Source organism: Saccopteryx leptura, chromosome 1, assembly GCF_036850995.1.
Source record: "Saccopteryx leptura isolate mSacLep1 chromosome 1, mSacLep1_pri_phased_curated, whole genome shotgun sequence".
NCBI classification, from domain to species: domain Eukaryota; kingdom Metazoa; phylum Chordata; class Mammalia; order Chiroptera; family Emballonuridae; genus Saccopteryx; species Saccopteryx leptura.
Window position 1 is genome coordinate 310,378,111 of NC_089503.1, and position 16,833 is coordinate 310,394,943.

The 16,833-nt window shown below is 54.4% G+C and overlaps 1 protein-coding gene across 4 annotated transcripts in view; it reads right to left on the reverse strand.

The window, feature by feature from the left end:
- Nucleotides 1-1,063: 1,063 nt before the first annotated feature.
- TMEM184B (transmembrane protein 184B) overlaps nucleotides 1,064-16,833 on the reverse strand; it is a 50,951-nt gene continuing 35,181 nt past the window's right edge. For 3 of the 4 annotated variants that reach the window (XM_066358391.1, XM_066358392.1, XM_066358389.1), the window contains 7 exons: nucleotides 11,282-11,372; nucleotides 10,714-10,789; nucleotides 7,775-7,866; nucleotides 6,776-6,945; nucleotides 6,145-6,339; nucleotides 4,310-4,330; nucleotides 1,064-3,387 (listed from right to left, as the gene is read on the reverse strand). In XM_066358391.1, coding sequence (XP_066214488.1) covers nucleotides 3,146-3,387; nucleotides 4,310-4,330; nucleotides 6,145-6,339; nucleotides 6,776-6,945; nucleotides 7,775-7,866; nucleotides 10,714-10,789; nucleotides 11,282-11,372 — 887 coding nt within the window. In that variant the 3' untranslated portion in view covers nucleotides 1,064-3,145. The remainder of the gene's footprint in view (nucleotides 3,388-4,309; nucleotides 4,331-6,144; nucleotides 6,340-6,775; nucleotides 6,946-7,774; nucleotides 7,867-10,713; nucleotides 10,790-11,281; nucleotides 11,373-16,833) is intronic. The other variant, XM_066358390.1, reaches the window with a different exon arrangement.

The window sequence follows — 16,833 nt, forward strand, 5'->3', positions numbered from 1 at the left end:
TTCCAGAAGGCACAGGGAGGTGGGGGGGAGAAGTGGCTTCCTCAGTCCCAGCCTGCAGGCCTAAAATGCAACTGTGTCTCATCCTAGGCCCCGGATGGACAGAGTACACTGTGCCAGTCAGAGGAATCAGGGAAATCAGGGTTAGAATCCAGAGTGTTCTTCTAGCTGTGTGACCTTTGATGACTTATTTTAGTTTCTTGCAGCCTCAGTTTACCCACCCAGGAAGGCTCTGAGGGCATAGGTGTGACAAGCACTGGGAACCGGAGGGGCTGCAATGCAAGCTTGAGCACACAATCAACATTTATAAGAGTGCGCACCACTGCTGTGAGGATTTCTGTGTGGCTGGGTATGGGTATGAAGATGGGGGGCTGGGAGAAGGTGCAGGATATGAAAGTTAGGGAAAGGCCAAACCATACAGGTTGGCTTGCTCCACCAGCCTTCCTCCCCTTCAGGTTGGGGCCCTTGATCCTCATCAGATCCTGAGACGCTGAGCTCAGGCTTATGGAAAAGGCAGCACGATCTGAGGCTGGGAATTTCCCCCGCCCCCACCGCATTCCTGAGTGCCCAAGTCAGCACAGCCAGGCCCTGCGAAAGCATGAGGAGGTGGTGGCAGGAAGGTGCTCTGCACGGCCAGACACCTTGCCTGGTGAGGCCCAGCAGGCCCTGCTCCAGGCCTTGCCCTTTTAAGGGGAAGCACGTAGGGTCCCAGGGTGGATGGTGGGCTCAGAGAGGTGGGGAGACAACTTTGAAGGAGTGACGGCCCTGGGAAATCTCCGATCCCTAGGGTACCTGCAGGAAGGGGGCTGCCAGTGTGCAGGAAGGGTGGGCCCTTTGTGACCAAGGCTGCCACCCTGTCCTGCTAGCCAGGGGAGAGGGAGATACTGTCCAGTGGGGTGTCTGGACCCCAATATTAGTCTCTGACAATGTGAATTCCCTCTCACCTACACGTTACATACCTAAAGGAGAAGGGTTTAAGACACTCCTGCTCACAACCAGAAAACCCACCCCCAAAACACCCACAGGGGTGGGACGAGGAAGGAAAAAACCTCACCCACAAGCAGAGGAGATTTCAATACAATCTATATTATCTCATATATATATTTCTTTCTCACTTTATTTGCTCACTTCTGTCACGCATTTAAAATGTCAGAGACCAAAATAGAGCGACTTTCTGGTGGAACTCACGGCAGTCATACATAAGATACAAAACTAGGGGACTCTGTCTTCTCATACATCATACAATTAATTTTTCAAGTATTTTTTATGTACAAAGAGCTACTCTATCAGGAAAAAAATTAAAAAAAAAAAAAAAAAAAGACAAGGTACGTTACAAACCCTAGGAAGAAGGGGTGGTGTGGTCAGGCGCGAGTTCCCAGCCCCCACCTCCTCAGGGGCCACAAACTGGGGGCTGGGACTCAGCCGCACACTTTGGCCTGGAAGGAGAATCAGAAATATTCGTGAAAGGAAATGGTGGGAGCAGGGACAGAGGTCATTCTCAGACAGTCTGTACTAACCCACTGCCAGACAGAGGCCTGAAAGCTGGCCTCCAGTACCCCACAAGCAGGCCTCTGTCTCCCGCTGGGGGGCTGGCTCAGTCACAAGGGCCAAGTGCCTGGAAAGATGACTGGGATGGAACCCCCATCTGACCCTGGGCACAGTTCATTCCAGAAGTGGCCAAAAGGAGAGATTCCACAGTGAAGTTCTGAAGCCATGGGGCAGGGCCTTTCTCCCTCATCCTACCCCTTCCCCAGGCTGTTGCAGCCCAAACCCAAGTGCTATCTGGATGGGACGCTCTGCCTATACAAACAAGCAGTGACCACTGAGAGCTTCTTCCTAAGACAGTGGCCGGTGTAAGCCCAGTCCGCATGGGGGATCTAGTCCTGGGAGGCTCCAGGTATATGGGTATGGAGGTGGGCAAGGGGTGGGGAGAGGTGGTTCTGACCACCCATGAGGCCTATCCAAGGGTGCTTGGCCCAGCACTGCAGGATCTTCTGAGTGCCAGCAGCTTAACAGGAAGCCCCCAGCGAGTCTCTGGGATAGACTGAGGGCCTAGGGAGGGGAGCTTTCATATGTGACTAAGGCACAGAGGAGATGGGCCGGGGGGCCAGGTGAGGCAGGACACTATGCCCTGTGGATATGGGGCCAGGGCCCTCTGCTGCATGCCCCAGCCCTCTGTCCACCCTCCCACGGAACTGTGTCCTCGGGAGCTGGTCTGAAATGTGAAGACTCAGACTCTTCTCCAGAAATGACAGGAGAAGCCTCAGCAAAGGTTCTGATCTTGGCCTGGGAAGGAAGGTAAGACCCTTTGAACTAGGAAGTAAGGGCTCTGCCCCAAAATGCTCTCAAGACAGACCCCAAGTGAGGGAACAGTGTGGGCTGCTGGCTGTCCTCAGCAGGCCAAGAGGAAGGGACATTAAACAGGTAGAGGTGCAGCCATAGAGAGGACACCCAAGAGCTCAGGGACCCTTACCCCTGCTTGGTGAGGCCACATCAACAGAAAAGGGGCCCAGAGGCACCTGACCACCCTTCCTAGTGGGACCTGTGGCTCTTGGTGTCTGGCTGTGATCCTTGCAGCATGCCAAGCAGGCCTGGGTCAGGAGGGGGTTCACAGAGAGCATCTGTGTTCCCTCCGCCCTCCTCCTGCCAAGATGAGGCTAATCTAGCACAGGACAAGGGGAGACGGGAGGGAGCAGTGGAGAAGGCATATTGCATGGTGTTTGGGGGGTGGGGCTGTAAGTATGGCAGGGAGAGCAATGACCTGGGGACAGAGCTGAGGAGGCTGTGGCTACTGGTCCACAACACAAGCATCTGGATCTTGGGCACGGCTGGTCCCAACATGCCATCAACGCGGGACAAGCTGCAGGGGCATGGGAGTCACTCCCACTGTCCTGTGCTCCTTGCCCAGCCAGTGCAGGCTTGGCCTTGTATAAATATTCCTGAAAGCTCAAGAGTAAGCCTGGCTGTTCCTTGGGCAGACAGCAACTGGTTGCTCCTCTGGAAGCGATAATGTGAGTGTCTCTGGTCCAATAAATTAAAGGGCAATGGCAAAGGTGTGCTAGCCTGCTTCCTAGCCTGGACGTGAGGCTGGAGGGGGCACACTCTGCCCTGGGCCAAGATTCCAATCCTTGCCCGGAAGCAGCCACACTTAGAATTCATCATCAGAGCTGAGCAGGAGAGTCTTCTCATTGTCACGGGCACTGCTGAGGCTGTGGGAGCGCGAGAGGCCATGGGCGCCGCTGTGCCAGGTAGGCCCGGGCTCCAGGGTGGACTGCTGTGTATACTGCTGGTAGGCAGGCGAGAAGTTGTGGATGGCGTCCTGCACAATGTCGTGTGGGTTCATGGTCTCCTTGAGGCTGCTGGAAATGCTCTTCATGGGGGCACAGCGGCCTGCAGGGCAGGAGGCAGGGGGTCGGGGTGAGGGGCTGGCACAGCAGGGGACAAGATGGCTCAGCTCCACCCCTAGCACTGGGACCCACCTCCCAAGGTTGTGTTATTCAACCACCCCCTCCTGGAACAGAGAACAGGGTCCTGAACAGGAGAAGGTGCAGACAAAGAGCCAGATCCTCTGCCTGGGGCGCAGAGCAGAGAGCAGGCCTGAAGGGAGTACAGGTCAGCAGCAACCGGGGGCTGAGTCCAGCCGGTGGGAAGGGACCTTGGGTGCGGACTGGTGTGATGCACGCAGTGAGCTCAGACTGCTGCAGGGGGGCCGGGCCATGGCATCAACTGAAGGTGGGAGTGGTGGGGCAGGGGGCTCGGGAGCCAGGGTGCCAGGCTCCACGGGTGCTAGCCCTGCCCCTCTCCTGGGGGAACTGACCAGGGATCTGCTCCATCAGGACATCTGCAGAGGACTCAACCCAGAGTGCAGCAGACATTGTCAGTGGCTCCCCCCCGAGAGGTGGTAGCACCTTCCCTGATGTGCTTATCTTAATTCCCTCTCTGAGGAACCGTCCCCACAGGCCCAGGCCACAAAACTGAGAGGGCAGGGATGAGTTCAACTCACACCCAGGTCTGCAGAATCAGACTGGCCTGCTCTGACCACCTCCATGTGTGCTGCCCATGGACATACTAAATGCCCCTGGTTTCCCATCAATGAGCGCTGTGCCCCAGAACTAGCCAGGGCATATTCTAGAACAATGACAGACCAGGACAGAAGCAGGCAGCTCCACAGAGGGCAGCTCTTGGCAGGCAGGTACTCTGGGCCCTGCCACCCCGGGGTATCTGTGGGGAAGGAGACATGAACACAGAGAAGGAACTAGAGAGACCAGGACTGACATGCAGGACAGACATGCAGACCGAAAGCAGAACCTACCGTAAGGACCATATGTTGGCACTGCCCATGGCCAAACCCAGCGCAAAAGCAGGGTGGGCAGAGGGAGAGGGAGAGAAGCAGGAGAAATAGAGAAGACAAGAGACAGCTGAGTGAACACCACATGCCCACCACCGAGGTCAGCACACGCCACGCACCCTGCTGCCCCCACCCCTGCCCCACTGGCACCCTGGCAGCCCCCCCCCCCCAGGGCCTGGGCAGAACATCCACCTAGAGATAGCTCCTCCTGTGGCACTCCTTTCTTTAGGAGTAGGGGGACAATAGCACAGACCACAGTGGTGGCCCAAGATCAGCCTCCATCCCTAAGTCAGGACCCCCACATCCTCACTTCTCTTCAGGCTTAACTGGAATTGCTAAGCCTGTGCCTCATGCTCTACAAACCCCTCGCCTCCTCAGACAGGAAATTGAGGCTGTCAGGGAGGGGGTTCTTGAGCACATCACACGGCAGAGCCCAGAGCCGGCTCAGCCCCCATGCCTGACTGGGGGCTGAGAGGGGCTGGGCACTGTGGTTAGCAGGTGCATGACCCACCAGGATGGGCCTGGAGGGGCCAGGGCGAGCAGCAGCTTTCCCTCGCCGGCGGGGGTCCTGCTAGAGCTGCACTGCTGGGAGTGGGTATGTCTGGGGGACTGTGGGTGAGAAGGCAGCCAGGTGTCCACTGAGAACCTCTGTGGGGCCACCACTTGCAAAAATGGTTTCCTAAACCAGTTTAAACCTTCCCAGGCTCCAAGCATAGAGGTGACTTTTCCAAGAGCACAGGGTCTGTACTGAGGGACATCGCCCTCAACACCGGGAAGGTGTTTGCTAGATCCTTTCAACTGGGGCCCTGATGGGAAACAAGTGGGCCACCAGCCAGCAGCAGTGAGCTGTGGCCAGCCTACAGCCTCCCCCCCCCCCAGGAAATGTGCTAGGAAAACACAGTCAGCGCACAAGAGTCCAGAGGCCTTTAGAGTCCACGCCTCCAGCAGCCACTTGACATTTTGAGGCCTCCTCCTATCCAAGAACAGGCCATTAGAGGCTGGGGGTCGACGAGCACAGCCGCAGCCAGGCCGATGCCTCAGACCCTTCTGTATATGGCTCCCCAGGGCCTGTGGCAGACATAGCTGGTGGGCCTGGGGAAGCGGGTTTCTCACCTACAGCTGCATGGGAAGGGAGCTGGCAGCAGCTGAGCTCCACGATAGATGTGTTAGACCAGGAGACTTCACCTCCCAGGCCCTCCCCTCTCCTCACGTCATTTTAGGCATTCCCAGATTCCTCTTCCTGTCCGAAGGCAGCCCTCACCCCATGCACTCTGAAATCACACCCTGCCAGGCCCAAGCCCAGACCAGTTCCTGCAGAGCCTCTGAAGACCAGGCCAGACACGAGACTTGTAAGACTCTCAACGGAGCTCTAATGTGTAGCTACAGTTTCCAACTTCTGTTCTAATGAAGAGGAAGGTCAGCAGGGGTAAAAGAAGGCTGTTCAAAGCTATTACCATCTGAGTCTGTTTCTGAGAAGTAATCACATTAAAAAAATAACTTTAGAGACAGAGAATTATAGGAAAATACAGATAACTATTCAATGTCAGGAACCTTTAGGAACTTGTCTATTCTAAAACCTCTGTCCTGACCTTCCCGTGGGGGTACTGTGCCATACCACCTTCAGGTCTCCATACTCCAGACCTGCTGTAAAGACAGGGGCCTAGCTTCCAGGACACGCCTACACCTGACCTGGGGATTCCTGACCCATCCACTCAGGACACTGGGGGGCAGGAGGGACCCTGGGCAGGGCTGGTGGTGCTCCTCCTGCCGGGGGTCGTCTCTAGGACCATGCCTCATACCTTGTGCGTCCAGCCTCTTATCGGCATAGACCTTGTAGGTGAAGGCGTGCCGCAGGGCCAGAGCTGCAAAGAACATCTCCACGCAAATGATGAAGTCCTGGTAGCCAGCGGCCACGGTGCCCTCGCCTACCGACACTCGAGCTGAGTGGATTTTGGGGATGGCTCCGCACTTCTCCAGAATGGCCAGGAGCATGCCTGGAGGGGGAGGTGTGGGTGTCTAGCCCAGACTAGACCACTTTCTCAGCCCCCCACCTTCCACGCAGCCCCTCCACCTCAAATGCCAGGATGAATGAAAGCAGGGTCCATAGTTACTCCCGGGGTTGCCAACATAAAACCAAGACCACGTGGAAACCCCACACCCCAAGTTTCTTTCTGGCCACCAACACTGAGACACCACTGATTATGCAGGGTCCTGAGTCCCCCTTCCATGAAGCAACTCCATTGTGGCTCCTGTCAAGGCACTTGAGGACCCAGACTTCTCACCTAGCAGGTACCCAGTGGATAGAGGCCTCTTTGAGCTCCAGGCTAGAACCACCCAAAAAGAGCCCCTGGGCCACAGGGTAAAGATGGCAAGCAGGTTCAGGGGACAGCGTGCACAGGCCAGCCTCACAGGGGCTGGGAGGAGGCTCACCTTGCCAGAAGGAGAGGAAGATGACAGACTTCACCATGAAGAATTTGAGGACAGGGCTGTAGGGGCTGAGCAGCTCCCGTGTGGCAAAATAGAAGAGGAAGAGGGCGTAGAGGGCCAGGCTGACGGAGACGTTGTAGATGATGGTCACGTACAGGTAGCCGCTGGCAACGCTGCCGGAAAGGGGGAGCGTTCTGGCTTGGAGAGACCCTCCTGAGGGGCAAGGGGCTTCCGCGCCTTTGCCCCACCCTCATGCCCATTCCCATAGCACTCGTCAGTGCTCCCTAAGCAGTGCTCCCCGAGCCACACAGAGAGGTGACCACAACGGTCAGAACACGAGGGGGTGGGAGGGGTGTGCCCGCAGTGCAGGACAAACCGCCACCTCTGCTTCACTCACGGGCGAGGACACCAGTGTGGCCTGGGTGGGAGCTCAGCCTGATGGGCCGATGACATGCGTCAGAATGACTGGGAGCTCGGCTTTTCTCTTTTCACTCGAGTCAAGTTATGTTCCCCCTGAGCCCCAGTCTGCTCACGTGCCCTGGCAGGGCCGCAATGGAAGCCAAGGGTGTGCCAGCACGCAGCCATGTAGGCACTTTCCCTAACCCCCAAAATGATGTCTGTGGACAGTTTACACACGAGGGGCTTTCTACCCGGGGACTCAAGACCGGCCTGCCAGGGCTCCAACTCTCTTGCTCCCTGTATGGAGAATGGTCACTGCCCTGTCTGGGCTCACGCCAGGCCCACTTGCAGCCCGTGTGAGAAGGTGGTGTGTGCTGAGGGGCCGCTCCTGTGCCGGGCGTGGGCTTGCGGCACAGGGAGCAGGGAGGCTGGGGCCACACTTGGCTTCCACTCAGAGGAAGGTCCTGAGTGTGCGTGTGCACCCACCCAGTCTGTGGCCACTGCCTTCCCTAGGCCAGGGCATTACTCTCCAGGCAGGGCCATCTACTCTGGCACCAACATTCCTCTTCACACTCCCTTGGGGGGGGGGGACCCGCTGCTTACTCAAAGTCACCATCCCGGTACTTGCCGAAGGCCTGGAGAACCACGGTGCTGACAGCCATGAGTGGCTTTACGACACAAAACTGCAGGGTGGCCTGTGAGGGAAAAGGCTGCAAATTAGGATGAGGACAGAAACCATGCAGCAAGCATGTCCTTTGGCCAGGCAGGCCTACAGTGTGTGCCAGAGGGTGCTGGGGAGACCCCGTGTCGCCCGTCCCCCCACCCCCACCGTGGAGACTGCTGTCTGCAGGAGAAGGCAGACTACATGACACAAGGAGCATGCGACTCAGCTGTATGAGAAGACAAGGACGTGAAGAAAGGATGACAGGTGGAGGAATGGAGGAGCAGGAGACAGGAGATGCCACCGGAGAAGGGCTAACAGGAACATGACAGAGAAACAATGGGACAGGCAGAGGGAGCAACTCATACTGAGTCCCAGAGGCAAAGAGTGGGCAGGGTTTGTGCTGGAGAAAGGCAGTAGAGGTGAGGTGGCCAGGGAAGACAGGGCAGGCTGGGGGTGGGCAGAGCCGGGGCCCTGCTTGAGGGACCAGCGACATGGACAGCGGAGTTGGATCAGGGCCTCCTCTCTTCCTCCTGGTCCACACCCAGGTCTGGTCCTTGCCTCAGGCTCTGGGCCTGGGCCCAGGGCGTACCTGAACTGGGGTCCTACCAGGGATGGAGATAACCTACAAGAACACCAAACAGGAAGCAGCCCAAAGCAAAAGTCTCAAGTCCCAACATCAGAGTTTGAATTTTGGCCTCACCAGCTACCAGCTACAGAAGCTCAAGTGAGCAGCCACTTAGCCTCTGGTAAGTGGACATAACCAGCTCCCTCATCACAGGGTCGCTGTGTGGAGACTGAAGAACGAGGCAACACAGTATCATGGAGGTCTCCTACCTCTGCACTCAAAGATCTCGGCCAACCTGCTCAGTCATTGGAAGAATTCCCTCACCCACGCTTCCACAATTTCCTAGACTCACCCGTTACCCGGGGGTGCCCATGGTATCCAGAACATCACTAGAAACACCTTTCTCTTGAAATCAAATAGATCTACGTGACAAAGCCCCTTCTATGAAGGTGGGAACAGTTGAAAGGCTAAGCCAGTGTGGCTCCAAATAAGGCAATGACCCAGAGCAGAGAAAGCAGCTGTTGAATCAAACGTTCTGGGAACTGGAGTAAGGTTTGCAGGGGAGCCCTGATGACCTGAGCTGTGGGGCTGCCGCCAGGGGAAGCGTGTGTGACGGAGGCTAGCAGCCCGATATGGCACACCCCACAGAATTTCCCTGCCTCACCATCCCACTGAGAGGAGGCCGGGGCAGCACCTACTGACAAAGAGGGAGGAGCAGCCCTTTGCACCCAGTGCGTAAGCATTAAGAGCCTGGCCCTAGGCTGGTACGTCCAGAGTCAGCTCACTTGGTGCTGATAAGAGCTCCATGATGTGAGTACTGTGGTCACCCTGTTATAGATGAGAGCACTGAGGCACAGATAAGCTCAAGTAACACAAATGACAAGCTCTCCAGGAGATTCAGGTCCTAGGCGCTGGCTCTGACGGACACCCCCCCCCCCCTTCCAGGCCCCTGGGACAAGGCTGCGACTGGCTGTCTCAGCAGGGCAGACGTGTGTAGAGGCTTTTGTCCCCCTGCGTGTTCCTACCTCGCCCTGCCACCTCCAGGAACAGCAGAACGTCTGGAATGTCCCCACAGGGCTGGGGATCATTTATAACAGGGCTACTGGAGCTAGTGATCACGGGATCAAAACTTGATACACAATATAATCATCAAAGAAGGCAGTGAGTCACAGGGGCCCTGGGCAGCTAAACCCATTCGTAAACAATGGCTCTGAAAGGCCCCACCCTGAGCCCAGGACAGTTTTAACTCTTTCCCTGCAGGTCCAATGGGGAGATTTGAACTTAGGAACTCTTTAAGGAAGGAAGATGTGGAAGCAGACCGGGCGCTGTGGACAGTCCAGGTAGATGCTTTGTGGGTATGCCTGCACCATGGGCAGGGACCCACAGAAGGGACAGAAAAGCCAGCTTTCCAGCCGGCCACAATGACTGCCTTTGGGTTTCACTTCCCCTCAACTTGAAGACACTAGAGGGGCTGAAAGGCCCCTTGGAGCCCCAGAGGGGACCAGGTCAGGGCCATGTCAGCTGGGCATGACACACGACTTTCCCTTCCTAAACAAGAGACAATGGCTCTGAGCCAGCGCTGTGAGTGCTCTACATCCATGCCTTATCTGTTTTTTAAACTACCCCCTGAGATCAGTATCATGCCCATTTTACAGAAGAAACTGGAGCTCAGAGAGGTAAAGTCACTGTTCAAGGTCATACAGTCAGTGAAGCTGGAAATCACACTCAGATGGTCAAAGAGCCAGACCTATGCACTGAACTGCACCACCACACTGCCTCCACCCAGGCTGTTCTGGACCACAGGGAGGCAGCTGAGAAAACCAAAACCTACCAGACTGCCAGATGGGAAATGAAGAAGAGACTGGACTCTGTACAGGCCTGTCTGGTCGTATGTCTTTAATGCAGAAACCATCCTTCCCTTGGGCCCCAGCTGATGAGGATTTTCCAGCTGAGATTCTAGAGTCCCCTTGCACTTCCTCTAATTCTCACACCGAGACTTGGTCAAAAGGGACAAAGTCTGGAACCGCTTCTTGCCCAGGATGCCTGGCACTGCCCCTCCGAGTGCACTCTGTGAATGCAGGGCACCCCTAACTGCTTGAGGGGTGGGTGCTAGGGCTTGAGGGGCCTTACAGGAAATAGGAGGGCCACAGGTGGGATTCAGGGCAGCCTGCAACAGGGTCCTCCCGGCCCTGCACCTGCCTCTGCCACTGCTAGGGGAAGCAGAGTCCCGCAGCTGCTGCTCCAGGGTGCAGACCCAGGTTCCTGGTCCCTGGCCTACATCTCTTGATAGGGGCAGTGGCGGGGGGCACACACCTGCTTGCAGAACCGCAGGAATCCAATGGAGTAAGTCTTTCCCCAGAGGCAGCATGTGCCGTACACACAGCTGGACCTGGAAGAGACCAGCAGAGAGGGGATGATGAGCAAAGAACCAACACTCAGGAAAGTGGTGCTGGGGGTGCCCTCCCTCACACCCGACAAACCAGAGCAGAGCAGGGTGGAGTGAGGATGGGGCAGAGTACCCAGTCAGCCTCTAAGCCCGGCGCCAAGGATAGGGCCACACTAGAGAGCGGAGAGCGTTTGCAGCTGTGGCAAAGCATGAGGGAGCAGGGCTGCGTGGGCCTTGGGGTAATTAATCAGCTTGAGAAGCACTAAATGTAAAAAGTGCTAGAGGGAGAAAGAAATGAGAAAACATGGGAAGAAAGAGAAGAGGAAAGAGCCAGGAAGGCCCTCCCAAGAGTCTCAATGAAGGCCTTGCTCGGGAAGTTCGAGAGAGGCACAGCAAGTCCCAGTCCCAGGCTGAAAACTGTATGTCCAGGGGCTACCAGAATAGCCTAAAGAATGTCAGGGTGTTGCAGGGGCTCCAGGGATGCTTTGTACTCACTCAATGGGCTTCCCTCTGATCTCTGACATGATGGAACTTTCTCCCCCAAGGTATTCATAGCACAGGCTCAGGAAATTGTAGATGACCAAGGCTGTGAAAAGAGTGCCCCCAGTAAGCCACTCTCATCAACAGGATGGGTGAACAGATGGATGAATTTTCAACAGCCATGAAAGTGAAGGATCCAGTCCCGGCAGCAGCAGGAGCCCTCAGGGACATGAAAGCCCATGCAGTGAATATCCCATTTGTAATCAAAACCAGGCAAAGACAAATCGTGCTGTTTAGGGATGCGTGCACACACTACTGGCCATTCTGTAAAGTAAAGCAAGGGAGTGATTACCACAAAACTTAGGATTGTGGGGGGGTCAGTATAGGGATGGAAAGGACTTGGGGGAGCTGGCAGTGTGCCTGCTATAAAGTTCAACTGTGTATTAGCTTTATAATTTCTTATTCATCTTATGCACTTTCTGTTTGTGTTGTGATCACAATTTTACAACAAAACAATATATTCTCCAGGGGGATCTCAGAAAACATCCTAAGCAAGAATGAGGTAGCAGCACCTTGGTCCTCTCAACAACCTGTAGCACACCTCAGTCTGCACAAACGTGGGAGGGGCATGGAATACAGCACAAATGTCCTGAGAAGCTGTGTCAGCTCATTCTGAATCAGGACGCAGCTGGATATCCCCGCAAAGACACAAAATTTGCAACAGCACCCGCCGACAGGAAAGTATGCTGCTATAAATATAGCAATACGCCGTAATGTCTCCTGTCGGAGGATTCTGCTGGGTCAGCCAAGTGAAGGGACTGCCCACAGGGTGCTAGAAGCAAAGGCATGTGTCAGGAGCGAGGAAGGAGAGAAAGAGGAGTGTGGCAGGGGACATCACAAAGGAAGGTGCAGAGGGGTCAGGGGCCCACAACGGGGAGTGAGGAAAGGCGTCCAGCAAAGGAGCAAGGCTAAGGCTAGGGTCAAAATAAGGCCAGGGAGGCTCCTTTTCCTCTGACTCTGCCGTCTCCCGAGCACAAAGCCTTCTAGGCAGCCCCTTAGCTTCGCGCTTAAGGTCTTTTGCAGATGACTTGGTCCCTGCCCACCTCTCACATGTCCTCCCCAGCAACACTGGATGCCCCTCTTTCCTTCTGCAGATTACTGTGCCCCCATGCTTCCGCACTGGCTGTTCCCACTGCCTGGGGCGGCCTTCCCTTCACACTCCTGTCAGATGCCACCCATCCTGAGAGCCTCCGGCCACCAGCCCAGGCCAGTGCTTTCTCCCCCATGGCCCTGCTGACGTCCAGACACTCTGCAGCACTTCAACTAGGGCATAAAAAATCCTGGCAATGCAGTCTGAGAAATAAGTTGGCCTTCAGCAGTTTGGAAAGGAACCTATTTGGGGCACTTTAAGCCACTCACAACTGTTCTAACCTAGTAAGAGCTCATGTCTCTGGCTGCAGAAAGGGGTCCCAGGCAGCATCCTCTATAAACATGACCCATAGCACCTACCACACTGTGCTGACTGCCCTTCTACAAACATGTGGCAGAGGGTCTGCCGCTAGCTAGCTGTGAGCCTTTCCGCGACTCAGTTTTCTCATCTGTTAAATGGGAGTAGAAGGAATACTGACCCTCACAGGTGGCTGAGAGGCAGCACAGTGCTTTGGGAGACTGGTCAGCATTCAGCAGTACTCTCAAGTGCTGGCGATCACAGCCAGTACTGTTATCTGCCTGCCTTCCTTGGGGGCCAGCGCCCTTCAATGGGGCAGAAGATCCTGTGCGCTGCCTGCCTTGTGTGGGCACAGCTCAAGATGTCTCATGACTGCAAGCATCCCCACTGAGCTCCAGATCACTCAACAATGACAAGAACTACTTTAGAGTACGGGGAGGGGGCACCAAGCCAAATCTGATGTCAGCCTGCTAATAGCCTTTGTCCAAAACCACGAAGCCAAGTAGAATGAATGTGTCCAGCCTACACTGGGTCTAACTATATTGTGGTCAATGGTATTTTCCAAAGACGACCACACCCTCTGACTCTGACACTCCTCCGCTGAGAGATGGGGTCTCGTTCCATCCCCTGCACATGGGGATACTGGGGTGACTACAGCAGAAGAGATGCTTTGTGACATCTGATATTGGGATTGGAAAAGGCCTCATTTCTCTGGCTGTCTCTTCTGAGATGCCTGCCTTCGGACCCAGGCACCATGTGAGGAAGAATAAGCTAGCGCTGGTGCAGAACCAACATGAGAGGCCCATGTAGGAGGAGCTGAAGCCGCAACAGACGCCAGCATCAGTGGACAGACACACTTCTGAGGATTCCTCTTCAGCCTTCAAATTCTCCATCTGAGGCCCAGATACCACAGGGCAGGGACAAACTATTCCCATGGGCCCTGGCCAAATTCCTCACCTGCACAGTCTGTGAACAAATCTGTGGTTGTTTTATACTAGTTTATTTTGGGATAGTTATTTACACAGCCACAGTAAGCAGAATACATATAAACCACTCGTGGAGTCCCCAGGATGTGCCAGGATCTCTCACGCTTCCCTGCAGTCACACATTCAGGTCCCGCTAACTCTTCTCCTGGGTGGCCTGCTCTGTCCTATTGCCATGTTCACTTCACACATGATCTCTCAGCTCATCTGTCTGATCCTTCCTGTACAAGAAGCAGCATAAAGTAGCAAGAAAGCCATGGCACCAGAGCCAGACTGCTTGGGTGTGAACTGTGGTTCCACCACTTAGGAGCTGTATGGCCTCAGGCACATTTCTTAAGTACTCTGTACTGGCTTTCCTGATCTACAAGCTGGGGATCAGAGCTCCTTCCTCATGGGGCTTCTGAAAGGACGGGCTGAGTGTGGTGCCCCAGATAAGCCTGAGTGGTCCACAGTACTGCCTATTGTTCTTTTGAGACTGTAAACTCCTTGCAGGTAGAAACTGAGGCTCAGTCTCAAAAACTATCAGTGGCCCCAGCACCCACACACAATAAACATGGAAGGAATGAATGGATGGACATGGGCCAGAGCTCCAGGTGAGGCTCAGAGAGGCAGGGCAGGCAGCTACGCCTACACTCACAGTTCCGTGCTTAAGTTCACCCTCTCACAGGATGGAAAGCTGCACCTGCCCCAAGGTGATCAGACTTCCAGTCCCCAAAGACAAAACCCTCCAGAGAACCCACAGGGGTCCATCAGCCCCTCCATGTGGAAGCACTCTCCCAAGCTAGCCCATCCTGTGATCCACTCAGAAGAGCCTGGCGCCTGAGCTCACATCCTTTCCTGTGTCGCACATATGTCAGCACCTTCCTGAATTATGTGGTCAAGCTGTGTGTTCAACTGGTCAGAATTGTCAAATTTCATCCATCCCTCAGCTCAAGATTCTTGACCTTTTAATAGTGCTCTGGGGCCAGCCAGTCTGTGTAATACCAATACGCTGATGGTTTCTGTTAAAAAAAATCATTAGTGAGTCAAGAATTCATTCTCAGAGAAGGGAGACAAGACAGAATCTCTTCAAGATGACTCAACCAGCCCACACCAGGATCCATCTGGATAAGTCAATCCCTTACCAGAAGATTCCAGCAAGGGCATTTAAAACGGACAACTCGCCTGACCAGGCGGTGGCGCAATGGATAGAGCGTTGGACTGGGATGCAGAGGACCCAGGTTCGAGACTCCAAAGTCGCCAGCTTGAGTGCGGGCTCATCTGGTTTGAGCAAAAGCTCACCAGCTTGGACCCAAGGTCGCTGGCTCCAGCAAGGGGTTACTCAGTCTGCTGAAGGCCCGCAGTCAAGGCACATATGAGAAAGCAATCAATGAACAACTAAGGTGTCACAACAAAAAACTAATGATTGATGCTTCTCATCTCTCCATTCCTGTCTGTCTGTCCCTGTCTATCCCTCTCTCTGTCTCTGTAAAACAAACAAACAAACAAAAAAACGGACAACTCAACACACCCCTAGACATAAGGAAAACAAAAATGAGGAGTGGGTTCTCAGTCAGCAACCTTGTCGCCTACTACCCTTCTGACCATGGTTTCAGTTCTGGTCCCCTGGAGAGGCCCCAGAGAAACAAAGTGACTTCATACCTCCCTAAATAGTCACTACAGCCTTTGTGCTAGGGTCTGTGCTAGGTCTGGGGACACATAAATGACCAAGAGACCCATAGACAAGGCCCTCCAGTCTGAAGGAGAACATCCAGAATGAGCTAAGCGATGTTGTCTCTCTCTCTCTCTTACTGTGGTCAGGTACCTAGAACTTGATTCCATCCTAGATTCCTAGACAAATGCACACAATCAGGAGAGAAGGGCCAGGGTAGAGATGAAATAAGGATTATACTGGATACTTGAGGCCTGGAGGGAAGACACTAGGAATCACTCTCTTCATGTAAATGCCAGTGACCTTGTGTAGAAGGTCAGATAGGACTCACCTGGTCCCTAGGACTTCTGCTTAGTATAATAAAATTTCTAACAGGCAGTCCTCAGAGATGGAAGGTAATGAGCTCTCTGCCAATGGAAGCAAGCAGCCAGAGGCTGGCAGTCTCTTCTACTCCGTAGACTTACATAGAGCCATTATAAAGGGGTTCTGAGCAGCTGACAGTTACAAGTCCCTTCCAAATTTGAGACTCTAGGCCAGGGATCCCCAAACTTTTTACACAGGGGGCCAGTTCACTGTCCCTCAGACCATTGGAGGGCCGGACTATAAAAAAAACTATGAACAAATTCCTATGCACACTGCACATATCTTATTTTAAAGTAAAAAAACAAAACGGGAACAAATACAATATTTAAAATAAAGAACAAGTAAATTTAAATCAACAAACTGACCAATATTTCAATGGGAACTATGATCCTCTCACTGACCACCAATGAAAGAAGTGCGGTGGGGGCCGGATAAATGGCCTAAGGGGGCCGCATGTGGCCCGCGGGCCGTAGTTTGGGGACCCCTGCTCTAGGCCCTTCCTCACTGGCAGCTTCTCTAACCCGAAGTAGCTCGGACAGGAAACTCTAATGTAGTCCAAGAGACTGCTGTCCTCCCAGCCTCCCACCCAGCATCCCCTCAAATGGACAACTGCAACAGTGTATCCTGGATGCCCCCCCAAGGCTTCGAAGAAAGGATCCCCTGAGAAGTACACTGGGTCAGTCTCTGCCAGCTGCCCATGGACAGGAGTCTTCATGAGTTCTCCGCCACAGGTAAGTCAGGCACACCTGTCTGTTCGATAGACATTCAATGGGCCCCACTGGCCCAATTTTGTGCCATGTACTGTGTGGAACCTCAATGACCCTGAGTATACCTGGCCATTCCAAGCACACCTCCTCCACACCCCTTCCACACCTGTCTTTGCTAAGCAGTAACACTTAGTGGCTCTGTAAATAGAGGCCTCAGAACATTCTTTCCTCTTTTTTCAGTGACCAATCATAATCAAACACAATAATGGATACAATGAGCAACACACATGAGGACGATGCAATGAGTCGGGGCTCAGGCTCTGAGCTGCTTCAAAGGCTGCCCTTTCCTCCTCCCTCATGTTTTCTCCGTTCTTGATCCTGCTTCTTGCCACCTGGACTGCTGTTTCTGATCTCTC